The 13,690-nt window shown below is 37.9% G+C and overlaps 1 protein-coding gene across 1 annotated transcript in view; it reads right to left on the reverse strand.

Annotated features, from left to right (window-relative positions):
- The window catches only part of UBXN4 (UBX domain protein 4), a 49,399-nt gene that overhangs the window by 14,855 nt on the left and 20,854 nt on the right, over positions 1–13,690 (reverse strand). Inside the window, exons 7-9 of the mRNA XM_004703882.4 lie at positions 3,696–3,750; positions 2,704–2,868; positions 1,935–2,062 (exon numbers count right to left, since the gene is read on the reverse strand). Coding sequence (XP_004703939.1) covers positions 1,935–2,062; positions 2,704–2,868; positions 3,696–3,750 — 348 coding nt within the window. The remainder of the gene's footprint in view (positions 1–1,934; positions 2,063–2,703; positions 2,869–3,695; positions 3,751–13,690) is intronic.

Genomic DNA, 13,690 nt, shown 5'->3' on the forward strand with positions numbered 1-13,690 from the left:
TTATCAGTCTAATATTTCTGTAAGTGCTATGCATTTATGATATGTAAATAATTACATGTCATATAAGAAGTCCAAATTTATTCTTTTGCTTGTCTGAGCACAATTTGTTGAAAAGACTAATTTTCCTCCACAGAGTTTTGGGTTAAAAAAATTATTCCTAAGCAATCAATGTTAAGCCTATTGATCTGTATTATGTCTATTCACAGCATCTTGGCTACTGTAATTTTGAAATTGGAAAGTGTGATTCCTCCAAGTATGTTGGTCATTTTTAAAATTGTTTTTGCTAATCCAATATTTCCAGGTGAGTTTTAAAATCTGACTGTCCATTTCCACAAAATAGCTGCCAACTGAGACTTTGATAGACAGATTGAATTCAACCTACATCAGAGTTGAGAGAGCATTTATTCCCATCAACAATTTTATGTCTTCTGACCTATGAACATGGGATTTCTTCTCAGTGTTCTTTTTTTTTTTTCCTCCAACAGTTTTATTGGCTGATAATTCACTTATCTACAATCCAGTATTTTTAGGTGCTCTTCCAATGTCTTACAGTTCTTACAGGTACACTCTGCAGTTAAATTTGTTCCTAAGTATCTTATTCTTTTTGGAAAAGCATTTTTTAAGTTATTTTCTTATTTATAGGCATAATGCTTATATTTTTGTTAGTTGATTGTTTTTCTTTTTCTTTTTATTGTTTTTCTGTATTTGAAACCCAGGACAGGTAAATCTAAAGAGACAATAACTGGATTAATGGTTTCTGGGAATATGGCAGAGAACGTTGTGGGGAAATGGGGAGCTAATAATGAGAGCACTAGAAAGAAGAAAATATTCTAAAATTGATTGTGGTGATGATTGCACAACACTTCTTAACATGCTTAAACTATTGAATTTAGGGCAGGTGAATTACATGCCAACAAAACCATTTTTTTAAAAAATACCAAGTACAAAAAAGGAAAATATTAACCTACCCTAACTAGCAGGATATACTGGAAATCTGAATTTTGTCTGTTCAACTTAATTTTGTTTTGGCAATAGCCTTTCCCATGCTTTATGTCAGACATTCTTAATATGTTCAGTAATCACATTTCCCTCACCTCCTTCATCGCAAGGGTTCTGTGACACCTACCCAAACTCAGAGTCTATACAAATGGGCAGTTGTTGGACTAGAGGTGGTCACACAACTCAAGCTGGGTCAATCATAAGTTTATTTAATGACTCTACTTTGGACTTTATAGAGGGATACAGGATAAATTTGTTCTCTTGGATCATAAGCTCAAGATCCTAAAGATACTAGGAAACACTGGGCTCCCCTGGATTATTTGTATACTTTTCCTGACAAAGAAGCAAGTTAAAAGATAAAACGAAGTAGAAAGCAAATGTTTTGAGAATGATGATGGCAACAAATGTACAAATGTGCTTGACACAATGGATGGATGTATGGATAGTGATAAGCATTGAATGAGCCCCCAATAAAATGACTTAAAGAAAGAGAGAAACAGGAGAAAAGGTCCTAATGTCATCCTTTAGACCCATGAACCCAGAAATGTCTAACGAAATGCACCACTGGATTTTCCAATTGCAGATTGGGATAGTATTAAGCAAAAGAAAGAATACATAAGTGCAATATGCCATTGAAATTTCCCAAATACTATTTGACTTGAGATCCTGACACTTGCAACTAAAGAATCTTAGTAAACATGAGATAATCATTACAGTAAGTTTTCTGCATATAGGTTCTATTTCTTAAAAATAAAAGGTTTGGGCCCCCTATATTTTTTACTACTGTTATAAATTCACATTCATTGAAAACAACACTAATAGCTTCCAAACTGTTTAATATGTCCTTCTGGAATTGATAAATTATAACATACATATATGGATGTTAAAAACCTCCTCAGCCCAGATGAGAACAAAGATGTTTTGGCAAATTGTACCTTCTTTCTCTTGCGTAAGATTCCCTCTTGACTTCCATTTCTGCCTGTTTGGCCAGCAAAGCAGCTGCTTTGGCAGCTTCTACTTCTTCTTTTGTCTTTGCAAAACGAGCAGCTCGTTCTGCACGGTCCTTTAAAACAATGGTGAGATGCTTATTATCTTTCACTGCCAGAATGATACATTCACATATTTCCTAACCCAAGCTAGAGAGGAAAACAAATATGTAAGAAATTCCTTGAGACTCATATATGAATTATAGAATTCTAGATCTACTCATTTTTATCTAATGCCAGGGATCTGAAGTTATTATAAACAAGGTCTTTATTTTGCTCAGTGTATCTCCAGATCAGATGTCAGGCACATAATAGATGCTCATTAGCCCCAATAAATTGATTAAAAAAAAAAGATGCTCCTTAAGTATTCATTAAATGAACAGACACTACACTAAGGCAGGCATGTTTTTCATATGTAGCATATTATTTAATTCTAAAAGCAAATATTATCAAATCATTTTAAACTTTTATGATGTGCCTAAATCTTTTGTCCCCCCAAAAAAGACTGCTTGTGACTAAAGATTACTAGGTGACTAATTCATAGTTTGCTTTCCAAAACTAAGTCTTAATTGGAGAAGCACTTTCTAATGAAAGGAAGCTGAAAATCGGTACTGTTCATGTCATGAAACTGAATTATTTTTGCATGCTGTCACAGTCAATGTGTATAAAAAAGTTTCACAAATGTCCTGAGGTCAAGCATTAAAATGAAAACACTTACCAGTGCAATCTGCTGTTTTATACGCTCTCTCGCTGCTCTATCTTCTGCTTTTTCTCGGTTTCTTTCCTCTAACATCCTCTTTGTTAATTCTTCTTCTTGTTTTCTTTTATAGTCCAACATTTCTTTTCCGGTTTTTCGCCTCTCAATTTCCTTCTTAATCTCTCTCTGAATTAAAGATGAAAAATGTTTTAAGAGTTATTCAAATAGTTTGATAGTCTGCCCTTGGTATGATTTTAAATGTAGGGCAAGTGGGATATTTATGGTGCAGGTAAAGGAATAAAACTTAAAACGCAAGAGAATCTATTAAACCATGGTTAACAGTCAAAAGTCTGCCATTTGTGACACCTTTGTCAAGGATTGTGTTAAGATTATAATGTGGTCAATATATGTTGGAAGAAGAAGTACAAGTCTTAGATTTTAAGACTTGTATTATTACTTTTATCCTCCATGGGCAACATGGCAGCCAATTACTTGACTTGAAGAAAAGATGATCTTCCTATACTAGAGTCCTAGTGACAATGCTACTTGGATGTGCAGAGTGAGAGGAATTATACATTTCTTTTTGGCAAACAGGAACATGAGATTTCTTTTTTTTTTTTCTCTTTTAAATCATTTTATTGGGGGCTTGTACAACTCGTCACAATCCATACATCCAACCATGATGTTAAGCACATTTGTGCATTTGTTGCCATCACTTGCTCGTTCTTTCCTCGATTTCCTTTTACTTCAGGAACATGAAATTTTATCTTCTGTCACAAACCATTAAGTTTAGCTCAAGTCTCTCTATAATTGGTAGGAAAGACCCCTTGCAAAGAAAAAGATGATCCAATTGATTCCTAGCAATTTTTAAAAAGAACAAAAAAAGTATGTAATGGGAAGATAATAAAAAGTTCAAAAACGCCCTTCACAACACTGTAACACTGAAGTATCACCATAGAACCATCCTGTCTCCTCTTCATTGAGAGATGGGTGAAGTAGTGCACGAATCTTACCTGCTCTTCCTCTTTCCTCTTTTCTTCTCTCCTTTCTTCAAGCTTTTTAGTCAGTCTATAGTTAAAAAGAAAATAAGAAGAAGAAGAACTGAGACACAGCCTATTAAATATCAAACACACTTAGATTTATCTAACTAAAACAACTGGGGAATTCAGACACTAATAGGGAAAGGCTCCTGGAAACACAGTAAGGCTCTTGACCGCCAGGCTCCTGGTGCCAAGAGACCAATGACGCAGGGGGGTCACATCCTACATACGTTCTCTCCTACTTACTTACCTTTAGATGCTTTTTAGGGAGAATCTGAAAGATCTGACAGGGATTTGAAAAGATGCATATGTTTCCAAAAAATATATACACGAGTAACTTACAAATGCTTTAATCTAAAGTACCAACATGGCACAAAATTGTTAATAACAAAAGCCAAAAACTTAAAGGCATTGGAAGATGCTACTAATTATATCAAGATACATTTCTGATTTCCAACTGTAATAAATTGATCAATTAAAAACTAATAGTTCTAAAGTGAGTAGCATGGAAAATTTGTATGGCATTTTTAACTAAAAGACAAAGACAAATAGAAAAAACGTAACACTAATTAGACGGTGCTAACAGGTTAAATAACCCTGTGAATAAGTAAAACACACAGAACTGTACGTTTTTTAAAAGTGATTTTGTTACATGAATTATGTCTCAAATTTTTAAAATGGTACTTTCTCTGCTATGTATTTGGGTTACACAGTTTATGTTTAAAATTTAGCTGAACAAATTTAGCTGTCAGAGATCAAGAAAGTACTGTACTTAAAAGGTCAGAGAGGCTAGCATGAATGCGATTTACTAACCAAACTTGGGGCAAAGTGTATAGAAAGAGTAATAAGAATTACGTTACAAATAAAAAAGGAAAAAGTGATCCACTGCTGAGAACAGTTATCAACTGGTATAACTACTATGGAAAAAATGCCAATTATCTATAACCCAGAAATCCCCATTCCCAGATATATGCCCAAAAGAAATGTATACAATATGTTCAGTATGTGTACAAGGAGTTATCCAAACAAAACTGGAATTGCAGTGGTCAGAGCAGAGCTTTCGTGGTATACGCATTTTTCCAGCTAGGCGAGCATCAAGCAACTCTGAGTTAGTGCACTCAGTGGCATCACCTGGGAAGGTTCTCTCTGGTCACAGTGAATTTTTTCATAAAAGCAGTTTCACTCGAACTTTGTTTTTATGATGGTAGATTTAAGAGAACAGCATGTGGCTGTGAGATTTTATATCCTGCTTGGGCAAATGCGCCAGAAACTTGTGATGTTGAACACAGCTTACAATGATAGTGCTATGGAAAAACTCAAGTGCACGAGTGGTTTTCTTGTTTTAAAAAAGGTGAAATGTCCATGGATGGCAAGCCTCATTCTGGACATCAGTCAACTTCCCGAAAGGACAAAAACGTTGACTCATAGTCGTTCCACCAGTTCAGACTGTTAAAAAAGCGTTCTATTTAGAGGTTCTGAAAAGGCTGCCTAACTGTGTGACAAAAAAGGCCTGATTTTTGGTAGAAGGGAAATGGCTTTGCCACCGTGGTAATGAGCACCAGCTCACTCAGCCATCTCAGTGTGCCACTTTTGGGCAAAAAAAACAGTATGCCTCTCTTGCCCCACATACCCAACTAAACTGACCTCACTCTGAGCGATTTCTTTTTCTTTTCACAAATGAAGATGGACATGAAAGGACAACAATTTGCTAACATAGGTGAAGAAAAAACAAAGTGGGCTGGAGACACAGTGAGGGAATTGCGTCCAATTTGACCCCACCACACTGAGGTGAAACACTAAGGGTGTGCAACAGAACAAGGGCAACTAAGTCCCCAGGGAATACCAAAAATAGACTTTGGGGCCAGGGCATGGCACCCCATCAGACTCGACTGGGAAACGCTCTTGAAGGTCAACAAACAGACCTTGAGCTATTTATAGGTTTTTATTTTTTTTGGTCCTTGGTTTTATTATTGTTGTCTTTTGTAGCTTTGCTTTGCTCTGTCTTGTTTTTGTACACATTATTATCTCTGCGGGTCTATCTAGATAAGATAGGCGGGATAAACAATCTGGAGGAGAAAACAACAGGACCAACAGTTCCAGTGATAGCGGTTGGGGAGCAGGACATGGGAGAAGGGGGGAAAGAAATGTGTGTTAACAAACCCAGGGACAATGGAACAATATGTGATCCAAAATTGATGGCCAGGAGGGTGTAGGAGGCTTGGTAGCGCTGGTCAGGGGCAATGTAACCCAGAGGAATTACTGAAACCCAAATGAAGGCTGAGCATGATAGTGGAACAAGAGGAAAGTAAAAGGAAATACAGGAAAGAACCAGGAGGCCAAGGGCATTTACAGAGGTCTAAATACAGGCATGTACAAATATAAATATATTTATATATGATGATTGGGAAATAGATCTATATGCATATATTTATAGGTTTAGTATTAAGGTAACAGACGGACATTGGGCCTCTACTCAAGTACGCCCTCAATGCAAGAACACTTTGTTCTATTAAACTGGCATTCTATGATGCTCACCTTCCTGACACGATTGGTGAAGACAAAGAGGGGGCATAAGTAAATGTGGTGAAGAAAGCTGATGGTGCCAGGCTATCAAAAGATATAGCATCTGGGGTCTTAAAGGCTTGAAGATAAACAAGCAGCCATCTAGCTCAGAAGCAACAAAGCCCACATGGAAGAAGCACACCAGCCTGTGTGATCACGAGGTGGTGATGGGATCAGGTATAAGGTATCAAAGACCAAAAAAATTCATATCATTGTGAATGAGGGGGGAGTGCGGACTGGGGACTCAAAACCCATCTGTAGGCATCTGGACATCCCCTTACAGAATGGTTGCAGGGAGGAGACGAGCCAGTCAGGGTGAAGTATAGCAACTTTCCTCTAGTTCTTTAATGCGGCCCCCGCGCCCCCCCTCCAACTATCATGATCCCAATTCTACCATACAAATCTGGCTAGACCAAAGGATGTACACTGGTACAGATAGGAACTGGAAACACAGGGAATCCAGGACAGATAAACCCCTCAGGACCAATAATGAAAGTAGCGATACCAGGAAGGTAAGTTAAGGGGAAGATGGGGTAGAAAGGGGGAAGGGATCACAAGGATCTACATATAACACCTCCCTGGGGGACAGACAACAAAAAAGTGGGTGAAGGGAGACATCCGACAGTGTAAGACATGACAAAATAAGAATTTATAAATTATCAAGGGTTCATTGGGAGGGCGGGGAGGGAGTGGAAAAATTAGCTGATACCAAGGGCTCAAGTAGAAAGAAAATGCTTTGAGAATGATGATGGCAACAAATGTACAAATATGCTCGACATATGGATGGATGTATGGTTTGTGATAAGAGTTGTACGAGCCCCCAATAAAAAGATTTAAAAAAAATCAACAAGCCAAATAATCAGAGGTGCTATATTCAGAAGTGTGGTTCCCCTGTGTTCCCAAAGTGGGTGGACAATACTGCCCTCTCTGGGGAGTGACAGCGTGATCCAGGGGTGTCTGGAAAAGCAGGCACCTACACTTTATCCTGGATTATGGGCTGTATTACAAAAACTTATAACTGTAAGGGAGGCGCTGAATAATTTTTTTTCTCCCCTCTGAAAAGAGGGTGGTAAGTTTGGTATGCTCTCGAAGAATGCAGAGATAGAGAAGGGACATTAGGAAGACTTCTAGGAAAGGTATCCAGGACACTGGTAGTTTTCTATTTCTTAATCTTAAAGGCAAGAGGCAGATAATACTCTACTCTACAATGTAGTGGTGGTAGTCATAAAAGGGATAATGGAGGCAACGGGGGAAAGACAAATATAGACAGCACATTAGATAATCTTATTGTTTTAATTTACTGAGTGTGAAAATTAGATCGTACTGTTGTTATTTGGGAGCCCTGGTAGCATGGTAGTTATGTATTGGGCTATTAACTACAACATAAGCAGTTCAAAATTACCACACGCTCAAAAGTAGAAAGCTAAAGCTTTCTGCTTCTATAAAAGATTTACAGCCTCGGAAACCCACAGGAACAGTTCTACTCTATCCTCTGAGTGAGAATCAACCTGATGGCAGTTGAATTTGGTTTGGCTGGTTGTTGCTTGCTGTTGACTTGACTGTGGCTTACCGTGGCTACAGAACAGAATAGAATGGCTCCATAATGCTTTCTAGGTTGAAACATTTAAGGGAGCACATCTCCACGTCTTTACTCTGAAGGTCAGTTAAAGAGTTTTGAATTATTGACCTTTTGGTTAGCAGCCAATATTTGGCCCCTGTGGCACCAGGGCTCCTAGAATCTGAAATGTCTTTATTCTTAGGGGAAACATGCTGAAGTGTTTAGGGAAGAAGTGAAAGGATGTCTTCAAGTTTCAAATGATTCAGCCAGAAAAAATTTCACCTATCAGATTATTCTTTTATTATGTTTGAAATTTTAAAATGATAAGGTTGGGGAAATGAATGGTACTAAATAGTACAAAAATGGTACTAAATTATCCTACCCAGATAATTCTACCCACTTTTAAATATAATAAAAATATGAAAATAATAATACGTTTTGACTAAAAGAACTATGGATTCATATGATCACTAAAAGGCATCTAGTTCATGCCACTGGGCTTTACGAATAAAAAAAAATTTATATATTTGAATTAGCATCAAAAACAACAATTTATATCAAGAAATTACTGATTGTTAAAACTTTAAATTAAGTTCTTTGGCAAAAGGTAGTACAAGATTCAAAGACCATGTTCTTAGTATACAAGGATCAGTTTCTGAGGTGACATCAATTTAAGTAGCTCACATTGTCTCATAACCAAATTATCTTCCTTGAAGTTAAATGAGAAAAAGTCTATGAACTCAGCTGAACAATCAATTTTCCAAAACCTTGGTCTCTGGAAATAAATGTCATAGCTTGAGACCAAAGTTAGGGGCTTACATTTACTAATCTATTTTGCCTAAGTTTTAAGACTGCTATTTTTAATTTTCATAAAAATACATATATTTTTAAATAGTTCTATCTTTTCTAATTTTCATAAATCACCTTATTGGGGGCTCTTACAGCTCTTATAACAATCCATACATCAATTGCATCAAACACATGTTTACATATGTTGCCATCATGATTTCAAAAACATTTACTTTCTCCCGGAGCCCTTGGTACCACAGCTCCTCTTTTTTCCCTTCTCTACCCACCTCATGAACCCTTTGATAATTAAAAATTTTTTAATTATCATATTTTACACCATCCGCTGTCTCCCTTCACCCATGTTTCTGTTATCTCTCCCTGGGGGGAAAAGGGGGGGGGTTGTATGTCGATCATTGCGACTGGTTTCCCCTTTCTCCCCCACCATCCCCCTACCCCCCTAGTATCCCTATTCTCATTATTGGTCCCGAGGGGCTTACCTGTCCTGGATTCTGTGTGTTAAGAGCTCTTATCTGTACCAGAATACATGCTGTGGTCTAGCCAGATTGGGGGAGGAAGCATTAAATCACTAGAGAAATACTGTGTTTTGTCAGTGCTATACTGCACCCTGGCTGGCTCATACCTTCCTTATGACCCTTCTGTGAGTGGATATCCAATTGTCCACAGATGGAATTTGGGTCTCCATTCAGACTCCCCTGGTTCTCATTGAAATGATTGGTCGTTTTGGGTCTTCAGATGCCTGATATCAGATCCTGTTGACACCTTGTGATCATACAGGTTGATGTGCTTCTTCCATGTGGCCTTGTTGCTTCCCTGCTAGATAGATGCTTGTTTAACTTCAAGCCTGTAAGACCCCAGATGCTGTATCTTTTTTTCCTTTTATTTTGCTATATCTTTTAACAGCCCGGAACCAACAGCTTTCTTCACAAGTGTTTATGCACCCATTTTGTCTTCAGCAACTATGTCGGGAAGGTGAGCATCACAGAAAGCCAGGTTATTAGAACTAAGTGTTCTTATGTTGAGGGAGGACTTGTGTAGAGGTCTAATGTCTGTCTGCTACCGTAATATTTAACCTACCTTAATACTTAACCTATAAATATATGTACATTGAGATATGGTCCTATGGTCCTATCATTATATATCAATATATTTACATATGTACATGTCTATGTTTATACCTGTCTTTTGGCTCCTAGTTCTTTCCACTATTTCCTTTTACTTTCCTCCTGTCCCACTATCATGTACGACCTCCATTCAGCTCTCTGTACTTCCTCTCAGCTACACTGCACTTGATTGAACCGCACCAGGAATTCTATGCCTCCCCATCATCGATTTCAGATCCCTTGTTCTTCTCTTGTTCCTGGGTTTGTTGACTACAATATATTTTTAAACATCATCAAAGTTAGATAAAAATCCATAAATTTTCTTTGTAGGATTTGGTATTACAAAGTTCTGTCAGCACTAGAGTAAGCCACAGGGATGTATAGGTCCAATTCCTCTTGGCTGAGAAAAAACAGAGCAGGTTAGCTTTGGCAGAAGTTTAGGGTCAGGGTCCAATAACTAATCCTTCCAATGCTGCCAGGGAGTAAGTTAGAGGCAGTCTCGTGAAAGCTGCACAGAACTATAGCAGGGATGGGGAAAATAAAGGCAACCCTAAGGGTACACATGGTGAGCTAAGAAGATATTCAGGATAGGAAAATAGAGATTAACTAGCTATTTACAAGTGCATTCAACTGCACAAAGAAATAGCATTCCTAACTGGGTGTGAACTCAGATCAATAACATACAAAATAATAGCTTGCGAGTTATGATGAGAACCTAGGCTTTACAGATCAGCCAAGTCTGACAAGTTTGTCTCAGCAAGAAGAATTTGAAATGCCTCTAAGATTTTAACTAAATTGACTAAGGTTGCTCAAAGTTATCAAAGCAGTGAAGTTAGTTTCAAATATAAATGCCTTAATTATCAAGAGTTTATCAGTAACATTTTATCCACTCTCCATATTAGTATCCTTCCTAACGCACCCAGACCACATACATGGTACTAACAGCATATGATTTTAAAAATATTTATATACCTACTTTTCTTTCTAAATTAGCTTGTACCCAATACTTTGCACTTATGATAACAGTGAAAATCTACTCTCTGGCTATTCTGTGTATTAACAACACATGTCTGGCAGTAACAAACTCTAGGGTGTGATGAGAGGGTAATATTGGCTAGGGTGGTAAAAGTTATGTGTTAACCTGGCTGGGCCATTATTCCTTTTGGTTTAGAAGTTATATAATGATGTAATCTGGGTATTTTGTAATAATGTAGTCATACTTGGTGGTGTTAATGGTTAACTCGCTGGGCTGCAATGCATAGTCGGCAGTTCGAAACCACCAGCAGTTCAAAACCACCAGCAGCTCCGTGAGAGAAAGACTGGGCTTTCTACTCCTGTAAAGGTACACACCCACAGGGGGCACTCTAAGTCAGTAATGACTTAGATGGCAGAGAGTTTTTTTTAAGTCATCCTTAATTTTTGCATAATACCATTTTTTGCATAATGACATGGCCTTTGGAACCTAATTGTGTCACTGAGTTAAAGTAGGCATTTATGTGTGTGTACAGACATAAGTATGTATGTACTAAATCAATAATGATTTAAAATTAATAATGATTCAATAAGAAATATTATAACCTCAAAGCAAAGAAGAAAAATTCCATAATTATTCTTTCATAGATAATAGGATAAGTATCTTGGTATAGATCAGTGTCAGTCTTTAATTACCTCAAACTTAAGTTGATTCATATTATGTACAACATATATGGTGTATATACAGCATATACACCACTATGTGTATGTATATCATTTTAAATTTAAAATGGTATATTATAATCTATTTGAAAAGTCATCCTGGCAAAAACCAACTGATAATTCTTATGTAGGAAAGGAAGCTATTAGAAACAATAGTCACAGAAAATCTCCTTTGCCTCGGTCCTAAGTATAAATACTTCCTGACTCTCGTGACCTACAAAGGTGCTACTTGGAAGCATTTCTTTCTCCCTTTACCCACATCCCTAAGAAGTTGATTTTCATTTCATCCCAGGGGTACAACTAAAAAATCAGAAGGAAACAAAACTGGATGAAGCTCTGGGCACCTTGGTTCCCTGCTGTTGTCCTAGTCTTATGCCATTTACTCACTACTATGAGAGATCTACCCTGCTGTTCACCAAGACAAAGTCTTGGTCCTGCCCCAACTCCGGTAAAGAATGGGCACAACAATCTGTTTACCAATAACAACATTTCATCCACCTTCTATAATTAGCATCCTTCCACAATCTAGGTTTTGCTGAAATGAGGCTTGATCTTGAGTCACAGGCAAACCCAAAGAGCTGATGCCAGCAATCATTCTGAAGTTTGTTACTTCATAAACAAACAAATCTGAGAAATATCTAAAACTTGCACATGACACTAAGTGATTTAAGTCAGCAATAAAAATATTACTGATTACCTACTATTTACAGTTCATATTTCTTTTAAGTGTCTTATTGAAAAAAGATGATTTAAATAATTATTATGTAATTAAAAAGACTAAGTCAGAAACAAAATGTCAGAAATTTATACCTGATTATTAGACCAACTAATAAAAAAATTAATATTTAGCAGGCACTCACTTATGCACTTAGGATCAGTACAGTCATAAAATTAGCTGACGTCTTTGCCCTATTCTATAGCAAGGATAGATATAAGCAGAAGCCACAGTTTTTTAAAAAACACAGGTATCCCCTCCCCCCCAGAAGAACATACTTGAGAGAATAGCACTGAAGCTACAGCTTGAGGAGAGGGATGAGTCAGTTAAGAGTACACGGGGGCAAACAAAGAGGGAAGGAGAGCGAGAGTGGAACACATCCTGGACCATCAAGCCCCGAGGATGATGTTCCTGCTCAGAGCAGAGAGGATCATAGGGCTTGCCCCACCACGAGACACAATGTCCCTCATTGACCACAGCGCTACGGGGGCTAACACTGGAGACAGAGTGCAGGATCGTGCCCAATCTGACCCAACCACACTCGGGAAAAACACTAAGGGCATCCAACAGAGCAGCAAGGGGAGCAAACCAATGATGTCGCCAGGGAATACCAAAAATAGACTCTGGGGCTAGGGTATGGCACCCCATCAGACTCAACTGGAAAATACTCCTAAAAGTCAAGAAACAGACCTGGAGCTATTTATAGCAGCGGTTCTCAACCTGTGGGTCACACGATCCCTTTGGGAGTCGAAAGACCCTTTCACAGGGGTCACCCGATTCAGAAAACAGTAGCAAAATTACAATTATGAAGTAGCAATGAAAATAATTTTATGGTTTGGCGGAAGGGGGGGGTGTCACCACAACATGAGGAACTGTATTAAAGGGTCGTGGCATTAGGAATGTTAAGAACCACTGATTTATAGGCTTTTCTTTTTGTTTGTTTTCTTTGTCTTATTTTTGTCTCTGCATGTCTATCTAGATAAAATAGGTGGGATTAACAATCCAGAGGAGAAAACAATGGGACCAACAGGGGGACACAAGAGAGGGGGAGGCGGGGAAAAGGAAGGGGGTGTCAATAAAGCCAGGGACAAGGGAACAAGTGACCAAAAATTGTTGGCGTGGAGGGCATAGGATGCCTGATGGTACCTGATCAAGGGCAATGTAGCCGAGAGGAATTACTGAAACCTGAATAAAGCCTGAACATGATAGTGGGACAAGAGGAAAGTAAAAGGAAATAGAGGAAAAGAACTAGGGCGCAAAGGACATTTATAGAGGTTTAAATACAGGCACGTACATATGTAAATATATTTATATATAACGATAGGGAAATAGATCTATTTACATATGTTTATATGTTAAGTATTAAGGTAGCAGACGGCCACTGGGTCTCTACTCAGTATGCCCTCAATCCAGGAACACTTTGCTCTAATAAGACGCCATTCTGTGATGCTCACCTTCCTGACGGGATCGCTGAAGACAAAATGGACGTATAAGCTGTATACAAAATGCGTGTACAAAATGTGGTGTA

Source organism: Echinops telfairi, unplaced genomic scaffold (assembly GCF_000313985.2).
Source record: "Echinops telfairi isolate 266 unplaced genomic scaffold, ASM31398v2 ScPeMD7_4;HRSCAF=17, whole genome shotgun sequence".
Taxonomy (NCBI): domain Eukaryota; kingdom Metazoa; phylum Chordata; class Mammalia; order Afrosoricida; family Tenrecidae; genus Echinops; species Echinops telfairi.